A 13637-nucleotide genomic window follows, 5' to 3' on the forward strand; every position below is an offset into this window, starting at 1 on the left:
TCTTGAGCCTCACAGGCGAGCCATGAAACCTTGACCACATGGCCTGGCGTTGGATCAGCAGTGAGCCGTGTGGAGCCCCTATTTTTGAGAGCATCCAGAAGCTTGGGGTCATGTGGACAGAAGCCGAACAAGACTACCATGTGACTACCGTGCCAACCTGGAGTGCGCTCCCGCCAGTTGTCGTGTACTCACTTTCTCATTTCTTTTCTCATTTCTTTTTCTCAGCTCTTTGTTTCTTTATTTTACAATCTTTAAACCTGTTTGCGTGTGTTGGAGATCTGATGGCCCTGGCGTTGGGTGCGTTACGTTCGGCCTCAACCCAATTGACGAAGAGTTCTTTTTTCTTTTCTTTAATAATGGTCTCGGTGTTAATAAAAACAACAATTAACTAATACTTTTATATTATGATTAAAAATTCTGCCGAGTAGGGAAGGGAGGGGCGGGGCTGCAGCTGGCGTGTGCGAGGGAGCGGCTACGGCTGGAGACGGCCAATCGGGAAGCGGCCGAGCGCCGGCTGACCGCCGCCCAGTCCCTCCTCGCCCGTCTCCTTCCTTCATGTCGCCCTCAAGCGGCAACGGTACTCTGTGTGCGCGTGCGGTCGTGTGCGTGTGCGTGTGCGGTGGTGCGTGCGTGCGTGTGCGGCTTGGACGTCAGCACTGACGGCCATGCTGTGCAGCTATGTGACCGGCTCGAGGGAGAGGAGAAGGCGATGCTGCAGGAGCTGATGTGCAAGGAGGACCAGGCCGCGCCCCAATCCGAACAACTGCCCCATCACGACCCGCAACCGCGACCGTACGCGCCGGGGACACAGCCCGAAGAGCGAGAACAGGAGCAGCAGCGACAACAGCAGCGGCCAGCCGACAACAACTTCACCAACGACGAGTGGAGTTCGTGCGTGAAGGTCGGTGTTGGTCTCACCACCAACTTTTGAACCACATCGACCCACTTGCAAACACGGCTCACGCTCATCTTTTTTTGTGGCTCGCTCACCGTTTAGGTCCTGCGGCTCATTGCCTCGAACGTTCGCCTCTTCACCGATCACATAGTACAGCTGGCCTTTGCCAGGAGGTACGCCGCGCACCCTCTCTCGACACGACACGCAGGGCGAACACCACACACACGACATACACGACACACACGACACACACGACACGCTCACTCACCTAGTGACCCAATCATTCCCCCGCTTGGCGCCCGAACAGGATATTCCTGCGCATGGTCGAACTGTACGCGCACTTCCCCCCCCCCCGAATGGAGACGCTGACTGGCCAGGGCCGTGGCGGCTGACGTGGGCTCCGTTGGTGCAGGGAGCAGTCGCGGGAGCTCCCGCTGGTGCCCAAGGCCGCGGGCGGGGTCAATCGGCGGCTGGACCTGGCGCTGATGCGCTCGACCGAATTGCGCAAGAGGCACATCGAAGACATTGAACGACTAAAGCGCGAACTGCCCTCGGCCTTTGTGCGCGACCTTCCCCTCCTCTCCGTCTTCACAGTGTTGACCCTCTTCTCCGTCCGGTGAACGTTGGTTTGTTGTTGGCTATTGTTGGTTGTTTGTTAGGAGTTTAGCTACAACCGACCGGCGATCGAGTGGATCAGTGAGGAGAACGGTTTTGCCGCAGTTGGTACCGCACACTCACCACCGCACACGCACCACCGCACACGCGCACACACACACTGCGTGGCAGGTGGGCGGCTGACTCTTCAACTGGCAGGCGATACGCTGTCGGGACAGTGTGACGAGGTGCGAGCGGACAACGTCTCTTCTGGCCTCGACCCCACGGGCCAATTCTTCGCGACCGGTACGTCCGCGGAGGTGGCCACCCCCAGTGACTGCTTCCAATGGCCATTAGCCAACACCCCAATGTGCGCCCAGAACGAATAATGCCCGCGGAATGCATGATATGCCATGCGTCCTACCACCGTGTACACATCTTCTACGGCGATAAGGTCAGCTATTGCTGTGCTGTGTGCTGTGTGCTGTGCGGTGTGTGCGGTGTGCGGTGTGCGTGTGCGGCGTGTGCGGCGATTGGCGAGCCTTGCTGCTGACGCGACACGTACACGGCCGTGCGTACAGTTTTGCCCGGCGTGCAGTCAACTCAACTGGACCAAACGAAACGCCACCGCTGATCTCACTGGGCGCCTGGCCCTCGTGACTGGTGGAAGGATTAAGATAGGGTCCGCACTAGCCCTCTCATCGCCCCTCCAAAGCCCATCAGCAACTGACGTCAGCCAACGTTGGTCTTTTCGGGAAGCCAGGCTGGAGACCGCCCTGATATTGCTGCGATGCGGTGCGACCGTGTATGTGACCAGCCGCTTTCCCAAGGACGCCGCACGACGCTACTCCGAGGCACTGCTTCATTCCTTCTGCACGCACGCACGCACATACCGCACACGCACGCGCACACGCACACGCAGCCCGTTCTCACTCAGCAATGGGTCTCTTCGCAGGAGAAGGATTTTGGGGCGTGGAAGGACCGCTTGCACATACTGATGGCCGACTTCCGCGACATCAGAGCCGTTGAGGTACGGCTGGCCTCAAGTTTTGTCCGTTTTTCTCCGTGAACTGGCCGCCAGCGGCGATTGAGCCTAGCCTCACTCAATGTCCCGCGTGTGCGCGTGAGTTCGTTGGTGCCGCCAAGGCCTTGGTGGAGTACCTCTCTTCGCATCTGCCCCGACTCGATATCATCATCAACAACGCCGCACAGACAATTGCACGGTAACACCGACACACTACAACACATCACAACACACCGCACGCAACCGTGCAATTGCGGTTGTAGCGATGTATTAACGGAGCATGTGTGGGTGGGTGGCCAGGCCCGCGCAATTCTACGAGTACCTGCGACCAACCGAGGCCAAGCCCAACTCCCTTCTTCCGCCCCAGCAGCGAGAGCTTCTGACCAGCGAATGGAACGACGGCCGATACGCGGCCACCGCCGGCGCCCTCACCTGGCGTCGAGACGAAGTTGTGGCGCCAACGGAAGGCGGCGACGATAGCAAAGACGACGACTACGACGAGAGTGGCGCGATGCAAGGGCGACAGCGAGTCTTTCCGCTCGGGGTGCTCACGAGCGAGGGCGAGCAGGTCGACCTGCGCGAGAAGAACAGCTGGAGCCTCCACCTGGACGAGGTCTCCACCCGCGAATTCCTCGAGGTCCAGGTACATATCGTCATCGTCACCGTCACCGTCATCACTGTTTCGCTGACACGTAAGGTCATGTGTGGGCGCAGGCGGTCAATGCGATTGCGCCGTTCCTTATCAACGGTCGGCTGCGCGGGCTGATGAAGCGATCGCCGCCGCTCGCGAGCGACGGTTCGGGCGCCGCCACCCCCGAGGCCAAATTCATCGTCAACGTGTCGGCCATGGAAGGCCAGTTCTACCGCTACAAGACTGATCGCCACCCGCACACCAACATGGCCAAGGCACGTTGTGGTCCCAACCCAACCTTGACACTAACATTAATGTCAACATCAACGTCAACATTATTGACCATTTACATTTACATTTACATTAACATTAACGTTAACATGTCGCTGTGTGTCCAACTTTTGGCACCAGGCTGCGCTGAACATGATGACCCGGACCTCGGGTCCCGACTACGCGGCGGACGGGATCTACATGACCTCTGTCGACACCGGGTGGGTGACCGACGGTGCGTGCTTTATTACTAAAGCAATCCTATTACTATTATCATTATTATTATTATTATTTAATTTACATTGATTAATTATTAGTCGTTGGACATAGCAGAGAATCCGTGGCCCGTGCGGCTTGAATCGGGGTTCTGTCCGCCGCTGGACTGCAAGGACGGAGCTGCACGTACGTGTTGAGTGGATGACGTTGATGACGTCACACACACACACACATCACCCTAATTCAGTGTACTACAACCCAACAATGTGCAGGCGTGGTGGATCCCATCTTGACCGCCATCCGCGGCGAGGTGTCCGAGCCGGCCTTTGGGCTGTTCTTCAAGGACTACAAGATCGCCCATTGGTGATCTCATGTCGACGTCACATCATCACTTTCGGTCAGGCACAAGACCAGCACAACGTACGACAAACACAACACAACACGACTTGCATTGTTGGTGATGGACACTAAAACAACAATCATCGTCATCATCATCGTGTGCCCGGCCAGAACTCAAACTGAACCTTGTTGCTCTGTGGCCCCGATGGTGGTTCCGGCGGGTTCTTCTCCTCTTTCTTCCCTTGACGAGCGTCGTCCTGGTCCTGGCTGTTGGGTGGCGGCTGGGCAGTGGCGGGCGGTGGTCGGGCGGTTGAGGCGGCGGCGTCCGGCCGAGGAGGAGGGGTTCTCGGTGCGACGGGCTGCGCGGCGGCTGCGGCCAGGGCCGACTGGTTCTTGGGTCGGCTCGTGATGTAGATCTGCCCCGCCTCGTTCTTCACTTCGTACACGTCCAGCACGTACCGCTTCCTGGACCAGACACGCCTTAGCCTATGTGTCGTGTGTGTCGTGTCGTGTCGTGTCGTGTCGTGTCGTGTCGTGTCGTGTCGTGTCAATGTAAAATGAGAAGTGGAGGTGGGTACTTGTCGCATGTGCCGTCCTCCAGGTTGAAGACCCAGTTGTGGAGCGGGCAGGTGATGGAGTGTCCCCACACGATGCCCATGTCCTCATCCCGAATCTCCTCCACGTCGCCCAAATACAACTCCGCCCCCCGATGTGGGCACAACTTCCGAAGCACACGACACGCACGCGCCACCGCACACGCACGACACGACACGACACGACACACACGACACACGGAGACAGGGTTGAGCAGAGCAACTCGATCAAATGTATGTGCGGAGACAAAGGTACCGCGTTGGAGGCGTAGAAGCGGTCCTTGTACTTGAACACCATCACCCTCTTCCCGCTGGGCAGGTCCACAAACTTGAAGAACTGGTCCTTCCTCTCCTCGATCATCTCCTCCCTGCTCCGCTCCGCTTCCTCTTCCTCTCCTCCTCCACCCACCACTTCATCCTCCCCGTTCTCCTTCTCCTTCTTCTTCATCGCCTGATGGCGGCGAAGGTGATGGCAGACTCGCAAAGTCTGCGAACTCGTCGGCTCGGCCCACGAAGACCAGCTCGCCCAGGCCGCCATCGGCGCTGGCTGCGGCTTCTTCTTCAGCACCGCTCGATGATGAAGAGGATGATGATGAGAAGTGGAGGAGCGAAGCGGCGGGCGATGCGCGGGCGCACGCACAGAGGTGAAGGCAGGAGCGCGGTCGGAGCCTGGCAGTCGTTAAAGATGAAGATGAAGATGAAGATGCAGAGGAGGCAGAAAAAGAGGATGAAGGCGAAGAAGGTGGAATGGAAGTGTGGAGGGAGCGGATGCGTGGTCGTGCCGGGAAGAAGGAAGGCAAGGGGCGGCGCACAAGAGCGGGCAAGGTTCGGCAAGACGTCACGAGCAACGCCGGCGCTGATGAAGTAGTAAATCGAAAATTATAATCTTGACCTAATGATGCAATACTTGTGGCAGAAAAATGGGCCAACGAACCTGCCCTGAAGCTGCCACCACCTCCGGACCCTGGCCGTAGTACAGCCACCACTACTCTCCCACGTCTCATTATCTAATCTGGTGTTTTGTATTTCTTTTGCTTTTTCCTGAGGGAAAAAGGAAGAAATTGTTTTAATCGGGAACCAATCCCGTTGGCTCACTTTCTTGGAAGCGGCACCGAGAAATAAAAGTGTAAGGTGTGGTGCCTCCCCTCTTTTTCTTCACAACCAAACTCAACTCGTTATCTGCAACAACACAAGAGAAGCAACATGGAGGTGACCATCAAGACCCTGACCGGCAAATCCTTCCCCCTCACCATCAACCCCACCGACACCATCGACGCCGTGCGCCGAAAGATTGAAGCCAAAGAAGGTAACGAACACCCACCCCCTGGCCTTCGCTCTTTGTCCAAAAATGCGAAGCACTTCGTTCTTTTTTGATAACGCGCCAACCAATTGGTGGCGGTGAGCAGGCGTTCCCGTGGACCATCAGAAGCTCACCTGCAGCGGCCGCGCTCTGGCCATGTCCAACTTCCGCTCCTACGGCGAGCCGCTCGACGTCGATCGGCCCCTGGCCGGCCTCCTCAAGCTCCAGCACGACGACGCCGACGGCTCCGCCACCGTCCAGCTCTACCTCCCACAGATTGAAGTGCGTGCGTTCGTGCGTGTTGTGTGTGCTGTGTGTGCTGTGTGCTGTGTGTGCGGTGGCACACGTGCTGATGTGGTGCATGCTATTAGGTAGTGAAGAAGGGCAAGAGCACTTCGTGGCAGACGCGACGACTCATTTCGCCCGGCATGTTCGACCCCCACGTGGAGTACGACGCGGTGCGTACCATCCCGGCCGAGTGGCGCGCAGTCGCGATCACGAGCGAGACTACTGTGCGATCGGTGATGAGCGCGATCGAGGCCGAGTACAGGGAGAAGTACCTGCCCAAGTCGCTCCTCACCGCCCAACAAGGTGCCCCTCGCCCCTTCGACGTGCTCGTTGCTCGGAGGTAAAACTGATGCCTGTTCATTGTATTTTATGTCCGACCATTCACAGCCGCCGCGAGAGAGTACAGCTGCTCGGCGTGCACCTTCCTCAACCCGATCGCCAGCGCCCGATGCGAGATGTGCAACACACCCGGCCCCGCTTCGGCCACCGAAGGTATCAATCATTCATTGACACAGTGGCTGATGGGCTCAAGTGGTGGGCGCTCACGGCCGTGAGTGGTAGCAGAGAGTGCGGGCGAACATGAGCTCTCCATGCAGGAGCAGCGCGGCCGCAGTGACGTGCCGGTCTTGGTCGACTTCCTCCGCCTCTATACCCACAAGAAGGACACGATGGACATCAAGTGGCAACAACCCCCCACCTGTGCGTGCTATCCACTTCATCCCTCATTGTCGCTCTGATCTCAAGGTCGCTCTGATCTCATCTCTTTCTCTCTTTTTCTTTGCCCTCCCCCATTCGCTTTTCGCTCTTTGCAGCGGAAGACAAGAAGATCGTGTCGCTCGAGCCTCCGGTCTACTGGGATGACGAGGGCGAGCGGCGGACCGTGGCCGACTACAGCTTCATCACGACCGGCACCGTCATCCACCTCGTCCTCGGCCTTCGTGGCGACTGAACTGTCCTGCTCTTCATTCCATGTTTCTCCTTCCTCTCCCAAGGCAATGAAAACAAAAGGTGTTGAGCTTAGTACAGTCCCCCACTGTTTCGGCACAATTGAGCCATCAGCTCCAAGAGCCTCTGGCGATCCTCCTCGTGTCTGCGCAGCTGCACCAATTCGGCACTGCAGGTGGCATAGTCAGCAGATAAAGAAGACAGAAGACAACACCACAACGCGAGAGTCGCCAAGACAAAACGAACCTGAGCTCTGCGCTATAACGATAGACGTACTGAGGTACCATGGCCACAAACGAGACCCAATCGAACACCACCACTATCAACTCACTGCTTCCCATCATCTTGTTGGTTGTGTGTTCTGCTGAGAGGGAACACGTTTGCACAGAGGCGTCATGTCCATTCATGTCAATTAGCAAATACTTCGCGCATGCTACGCCAAGCGGCCACATAGCCAGCGAAGAGACAGAACAAGAAGAAGAGCAGCACTTACAACTGCACCGTTGGAGGCCTCAAGCATGCGCCAGTTGGTGCTGGTGGCAAAGCGTTGGTTACTCTTCGCGAAGTTGCTTAGAATTTAGCGACGGAGCTAACCTGCATCTGCCCCAGACCGAACAAGAAGCGAGTGGCGTGATGGAGGGGACGAGTGCTAAGACTGGCCCGCTGACTCAGTTGGATGCCAACATCATGGCCGCAATCCTGGTGCATCTGGAGCCGGCCGATCTCGTACAGGTGCGCCCACGCTGGCAATGACCTCCCAACCCCCCCCCCGGTGGTGTGTCTAACTGGGCCGGGGTATTAGGTGGGCGCAACGTGCGGGGCGATGTGGGAGCACGCGCAGGGCGACGTGGTGTGGTGCACGCTCTTCCTTCGACGCTTCGGCAGCGACTTCTGGGGCGAAGCCGCCGGACCCCACCCCTACCACGTACTTCCCCCAAACAATTTATTAAGATTTAAATTTATAAATAAATTTACATATTTATTCCAAATCTTTATTGATGTTTTTATTTCTTTGTTGTGTTTGAGCAGAGCGTGCCGGAGGAGCGAGAGAACGAATGGGCGGCGATGGACCGAACGCAGGTGTTTGCGGCGTACGGGGCGTCGCTGTCGCCCGCAGGCGAAGACGCGACCGAGGCGGCTGCTGCTGGCGGCGACCCCCGAAAGGGCAACTACGACCTGAACGGCTTCGTGCAGAATCATACGCGCACGAGCGCGCGAAGCGGGCACACCTTCGGCGGATGGATGCTGGCTTTTCAAAGGCATCACACTACACACACACACACACACACGACACACACGACACACGCACGCACGCACGCACACGACACTCGATACCACAACGCGGCATGCTGACTTGCACTGCAGGATGTATGCGATGGTGACCGTGTGGCAGCTGGAGTGCACGTCGGCTTACCTGGTGGCCGGGGTGGCCGACTTTGCCTGGCTCTCCCGCATCACCGACATCGTGCTCAGCCGGCCCGAGAAGGAGTCTGCCACCAGCGAGCCCCCGGTGATCTTTGACATCACGAGCCCCGGCGGTATCGTGTGATCCCAGCGTGTCCTGTCGTGTTTTCTTCTTCTTCTTCTTCTTCTTAGCTGCCGGCCTTGTGTGCGTGTGCGATGTTAGGTGAGTGTCGTGTCGTGCGGAAGAGGATCGGAGAAAAAAGCACCAACTTCTGCGTCTTGCGCCGGCCACGGTACGTTTTTCCACAACATAGCCCGATCTCGTGTGACTCGACAGGTGCTGTGCGGCGGTCTGTCGACTGACTGGTGGCGGTGCAGCAACTGGTACAGTGACAACGGCAAAAAGATGTTCCGTGGCCTGAACAGGAAAGTGCGCTACACAGCCGGGGAGCCCGCGGGCGTCATCTACGTGATCGACTGCGCCAGCTTCGAGGCCGACGAAGACTACCAGGAGCACGTACACACACACATTCACGCCTACATGCCCCCCTAGGGACTCCAGCGAGCTTGATGGGTTTTTTGGCTTTTTTTTTACAGGTCTTTCGCGAGCTGCACGGGATGCTGGGCGAGGGCAAGGGCCAGTATCGAGAGACGCTCTCGTTCAACCTGCACCTCCTCAACCCCGCCGATGGCGACCTCGAATGGCCCCTGTACCGCTTGAAGGTGCTTTGTCGCCCAACCACGTTGGTAGATCGACCACGCACAACACGCAACACCAAGCACTCACTCCCGTCAGTACTGCGCAGATCGAAGAACACGTTCCGGTCAGAGACCGCATGTGCAGCTTCTACGCCGGACCGGTCGTCTTTGTGGCGCAGCAGCACACCGTGCCTTCGCTGGCATCATCAGAAGAGAGCGAAGGTGAGACAACACGCACACGCACACGCACACGCACACGCTCACGCACACGCTCACGAGCCTTTGTGACTGACAAGCGTGTGTCGGGCGCTAGCGGGGAGTTCGCTGCAACAAGACGTGGTGGCCGCCTTCAAGTGGTTGCGGGGCCAGCCCACGTCGTGGCCGCACTGGAACGTACCCGACAACGCCCTACTGTGCTCCCTCCACGCCGAGGCCGCACGCGGCCCGCGGCACTACTGGACCAGCTGGCCTGAGTGGCGTGCCCCGAACAACTAATTTATTTTATGTTTAAATAAATTGATGTTGAAAATAAATTGATGTTTAAAATAAAATCAAATATATATTAAATTGGTCGTAACTAAAGAAATAAAGTGAGAGATGGCGACGCAGCAGGATGTGCTGGAGATTGTGACCGACTTTATGTTGAACGCGCCGCCGGGCGAGTTCTTGGACGTGGTGCACGACATTCGCGGCCTGCTGGCCGATGAAACGATTCTCAACTCGACCGCCCTCCCCACCTTCCGCGAATACAACACCGACCAGATGATCCAGGTCGCCCTTCCCGTACCCGGTACCTTCCCCCCCTACCCTATACTGCCCCCCCCCTTTCGCTCTTCCTCGTTCTCTCTTTCGCTCCCCCCGCGAATGAATTAATATTTATTTATTGTCGCTTTCGTTCTTTCTTGACCGTTTGTGTCTCGCACCGCACTCACGCACACGCACTCACCGCACACGCACTCACCGCACACGCGCATGGCACACGGCACTAACCCAAACGGGCGCAGACGGGGCGGAGGGGGAACAGTACCAGGTGCTGATCGCGAAGGAGGGAGAGCTGGCGGAGAACGAGTATGTCGACCACCGCGGCAACCAGGTCCTCATCTTCGACCACTTCCGGCAGCAGGTCGTGGGCCAGAGACCCATTCGACCCGGTAACACACACACACACACACACACACACACACACACACACACACACACACACACAATCCTGTGCTGACACACAACACACACACAACACACATCACACACACAACACACACACACACACACACACACACACACGCAGAGGAAATCAATCAGAACGCGGAGCCGATGCGTGCGGCGCTGGAGTATAGCCTGGAGGAGTACGTGGCGCAGCACTACCCGACCGGCACGGGCGCGGTCTACTGCCCGCCCAAGGCGGGGTCGGGGGACCAGGCCACGTACGTGCTCTGCATCTCCTCCGGCGCCTTCCAGCCCCACAACTACTGGAACGGTACTCCTCGTTTCCTTCACCGCACGACACACGCCACACGACACGCAGCGCACGACACGCACGACACGACACACGCACGACACACGCACGGCGCCTGACGTGCGACGAGTGCAGGCCGCTGGCGCTCTCGCTGGGAGCTGGTGTACCCGACGGCCGATGGAACGCTGCAGCTCACCGGCAGCGTCAGGCTGCACGTCCACTACTACGAAGGCGGTACGCCCCTTGACCACACACACGACACACACACGACACACACACGACACACACACGACACACACACACACACACACACAACGATGTCGCTCGCGCGTTGACGTTTGGTCACGACCGCACACGCACACGCACTACCGCACACAGGCAACGTGCAAATGAGGGGCGAGTGTCCGCTTCAGGCGACGGTCGCGGTGCCCACCGAGCCGCAGACGTGGGAGGAGGTCACCGCTCCCATCGTCAAGGCCATCGAGAAGGCCGAGGCCGACTTCCAGAAAAACGTACGCACGCCAACCACTGAGCTCGGAGCTGTGATAGATAGATCACTGTGGTCTGACCCCCGCGCGCAGCTGAACGAAAGCTACGAGACGATGGGCGACACCACCTTTAAGGCGCTCAGGAGGATCCTCCCCATCACCCGCTCCAAGGTACGCCTACACACCAACCACCTCAAACGCTCCTCTTCGCTCTCTTTTTTTTTTCCTTCTTCGTTCTTCTTCGTTCTTTGCTTAACGCGTGTTGTGTGCATTTATGGTGGACTCCCAGATCGACTGGACCAAGCTGCAGAACTACAAGATGGGCAACGACATCACTGAGTACACTATGGACTGATTGACAAACTAGAACGATTCACCAATTTGAAATCAAGAAAGGCAGTTTATTGAGGGAGAAACAGAACAAACAATGAAGGAATGACTGAGTGAGTGTGTAGGTGATGGTATCGTACAAGAAGCAAGAGGCGTTGTTCAGGGGTTGACGATAGCGGCGAGCTGCTGGTGTTGGTTGATCATCAGCTCGAACGCGTTGTTGACCTTCTCCAGCTGCAGCGAGTACTCGATCGTCTCCTGCTTCGGCCTACAATCACATTGTTTGGTTACATCAAGCTTCGTTAGAACGCAACGCCGGCCTGGAGAACGTGATCGTCGCAACTGACGATGATGATTGTGAAGGTGAAGGCGATGATGATGATGATGACGTACCGACAGAGATTGGGCGAGAAGACGATGGAGATGTTGGAGCTGGTCATCTTGCTCTGCTCGGAGTACTGGAGGTACTTGTTGAGGTACCGCAGCAGCCAGAAGAGCAGCTGCAGGTTGCACTTGGGGAGGCCCTTGAGCAGCTTGGCCATCTCGGCCAGCGTCTTCTCCGTCGCCTCGGGCGTGTGGCTCGCCATCAGACGCAGCACCGGGTCGTACAGCCCGTACGTCAGCAGCGGCTCCGGCATCTCCCTATATAAGCTCACGTCAGTGTCGTGCGTCGTGTGCGTGTCGTGCGTCGTGTGCGCGTGCGCGTCGCGTGCGTGTGCGTGTGCATGTTCGTGTGCGTGCGCGGTACCTGAAGAAGAGTTTGAAGACGCTGGAGACGTCGTGCACGTTGCTCATGGCGAGGTTGACGTCGTCCTCCTTGCCGATGCCGGCTCGGTCGATGGTGTCGCGCAGGAAGTTGATGTTGGAAATGTTCCCCGAAATCCTGAAGATGCCCACTATCTCGTAGGCTGATGCGACCGAATAGGAGTTAAAAAACAAGAGGTGGCCGGGTCGGACCTAAAAAAAAGAGCGAAGAACGAATGTAAGAAAAAACGAAGCGAAAGCGAACCTTTGGCGGCTTCGAGGTGGGCCGCAAGGCGCTCGACGATGGCCGGCACGCCCGACTTCGTGTCGCACAACCGGGACAGCGGGGCGCCGAAAATCTTGGTCTTCTCGTAGTAACCGATCGTGCGCTTCAGCTCCGTCACCCACACCACCTACCACCAATCGCCCGTCAATTTGCATGTGCGTGTGCGGTCGTGTGCGGTGGTGCGTGTGCGGTGGTGCGTGTGCGGTCGTGTCGTGCGTACCTTTTCGATGAGAGTGGGAATGGCGAAGACGTATCTGCGGTTGTTCTGGGTGAGGGCGATGGGGAAGCTGTCCGACGAGTCGGCCAGCTCCTCGAGCTTGGTCTGGTCCATGTCGAGCCGGTCGATCACCTTGTAGCCGCCCTTGGCCGACCGCGTCACCAACAGAATGTCGTTGAACGCAAACAAGTAACCCTAGCGCACGACACGCACGACACGCACGACACGCACGGAGGAGGTGAGCCGGTGGTGTGAAGGTGGTCGAACAGCACTGTGCTGTACCTTGCGCTCCTTGTCCTTCTTCTTTTTCTCCTTCTCGGCGGGCTGGCTGATGATGATGCACGGGCCGTCCTTCACCACCCGGCGCTGGTGGTCGCTCGCAATCAGCAGCTGCGGCTTGTCCTGTGTTGTCCGTGTGCGGTGGCGCGCGTGCGTGTGCGTGTGCGGTGGCGCGTGTGCGGTGAGAGTGGGCTCCTAGGCTCTGTAGAAAGAGAGAAAAGAAAGAAAGAAAAGACCTTTTCCTTGAGGAGCTTGTCTTGGATGGCCTGCATGTTGCGGATGTTGTCGGCCGAGGCGATGCAGTCCCGAATGTACCGCGACGTGCCCGAAATGATGGAGAAGCAGTGCGACAGCGAACGATGGTCCTTGTGTCCCACGGGCGTGCTATCCACCAGCGACTTAGCACACGCACACGCACACGCACACGCACGCACACGCACACGCACACATGGCACGCACGCACGCGGAACACGTCAGCATCAACGGCGTGAAACAGGAAGAGCAAGTGGGCGTACCATGATGAGGGTCTCGTAGCCGGCGATGTGGTTGAGCGGCGTGGACAAGAGGCCGTGCAGGTCCACATACACATTTCGCTTCTGAAGCTCGACATAGATCTGAACATTCCACGAATTCATGAGC

General features: G+C 57.8%; 7 protein-coding genes across 7 annotated transcripts in view; 4 read left to right on the forward strand and 3 right to left on the reverse strand.

Moving 5' to 3' along the window:
* Positions 1-38: 38 nt before the first annotated feature.
* On the forward strand, positions 39-3997 carry ACA1_043300 (shortchain dehydrogenase; the record flags this gene model as incomplete). The annotated part of the gene is made up of 18 exons (XM_004338884.1): positions 39-162; positions 429-577; positions 677-901; positions 998-1068; positions 1203-1226; positions 1308-1455; positions 1555-1618; positions 1709-1795; positions 1870-1943; positions 2071-2171; positions 2253-2298; positions 2445-2519; positions 2636-2712; positions 2814-3156; positions 3228-3350; positions 3556-3649; positions 3748-3816; positions 3903-3997. The coding sequence occupies 18 exons, from the start codon at positions 39-41 to the stop codon at positions 3995-3997; spliced, it is 1989 nt and encodes a 662-aa protein (XP_004338932.1).
* A 124-nt stretch (positions 3998-4121) lies between these two features.
* ACA1_043310 (uncharacterized protein) lies at positions 4122-4923 on the reverse strand (the record flags this gene model as incomplete). Its single annotated transcript, XM_004338885.1, has 3 exons — positions 4122-4434; positions 4548-4666; positions 4819-4923. The coding sequence occupies 3 exons, from the start codon at positions 4921-4923 to the stop codon at positions 4122-4124; spliced, it is 537 nt and encodes a 178-aa protein (XP_004338933.1).
* Positions 4924-5765: 842 nt separating this feature from the next.
* ACA1_043320 (ubiquitin domain containing protein) lies at positions 5766-7099 on the forward strand (the record flags this gene model as incomplete). Its single annotated transcript, XM_004338886.1, has 6 exons — positions 5766-5868; positions 5969-6144; positions 6234-6453; positions 6538-6642; positions 6715-6849; positions 6963-7099. The coding sequence occupies 6 exons, from the start codon at positions 5766-5768 to the stop codon at positions 7097-7099; spliced, it is 876 nt and encodes a 291-aa protein (XP_004338934.1).
* A 68-nt stretch (positions 7100-7167) lies between these two features.
* ACA1_043330 (uncharacterized protein) lies at positions 7168-7439 on the reverse strand (the record flags this gene model as incomplete). Its single annotated transcript, XM_004338887.1, has 2 exons — positions 7168-7264; positions 7342-7439. The coding sequence occupies 2 exons, from the start codon at positions 7437-7439 to the stop codon at positions 7168-7170; spliced, it is 195 nt and encodes a 64-aa protein (XP_004338935.1).
* Positions 7440-7728: 289 nt separating this feature from the next.
* Positions 7729-9693, forward strand: ACA1_043340 (uncharacterized protein; the record flags this gene model as incomplete). Its single annotated transcript, XM_004338888.1, has 8 exons — positions 7729-7827; positions 7937-8020; positions 8125-8283; positions 8489-8638; positions 8837-9016; positions 9097-9209; positions 9344-9420; positions 9512-9693. 8 exons carry the CDS (start codon positions 7729-7731, stop codon positions 9691-9693), a joined length of 1044 nt encoding a protein of 347 aa, XP_004338936.1.
* Positions 9694-9795: 102 nt separating this feature from the next.
* Positions 9796-11497, forward strand: ACA1_043350 (Factin capping protein alpha subunit; the record flags this gene model as incomplete). Its single annotated transcript, XM_004338889.1, has 7 exons — positions 9796-9988; positions 10203-10349; positions 10487-10675; positions 10790-10888; positions 11033-11166; positions 11236-11313; positions 11432-11497. 7 exons carry the CDS (start codon positions 9796-9798, stop codon positions 11495-11497), a joined length of 906 nt encoding a protein of 301 aa, XP_004338937.1.
* Positions 11498-11631: 134 nt separating this feature from the next.
* The window catches only part of ACA1_043360 (RhoGAP domain containing protein), a gene marked incomplete at both ends in the record, with an annotated part of 4091 nt that continues 2085 nt past the window's right edge, over positions 11632-13637 (reverse strand). The window contains 8 exons of the mRNA XM_004338890.1: positions 11632-11740; positions 11866-12114; positions 12221-12380; positions 12482-12629; positions 12723-12914; positions 13002-13121; positions 13235-13396; positions 13514-13612. Coding sequence (XP_004338938.1) covers positions 11632-11740; positions 11866-12114; positions 12221-12380; positions 12482-12629; positions 12723-12914; positions 13002-13121; positions 13235-13396; positions 13514-13612 — 1239 coding nt within the window. The remainder of the gene's footprint in view (positions 11741-11865; positions 12115-12220; positions 12381-12481; positions 12630-12722; positions 12915-13001; positions 13122-13234; positions 13397-13513; positions 13613-13637) is intronic.

This window comes from Acanthamoeba castellanii, assembly GCF_000313135.1.
Source record: "Acanthamoeba castellanii str. Neff unplaced genomic scaffold scf7180000084573, whole genome shotgun sequence".
Lineage (NCBI taxonomy): Eukaryota > Discosea > Longamoebia > Acanthamoebidae > Acanthamoeba > Acanthamoeba castellanii.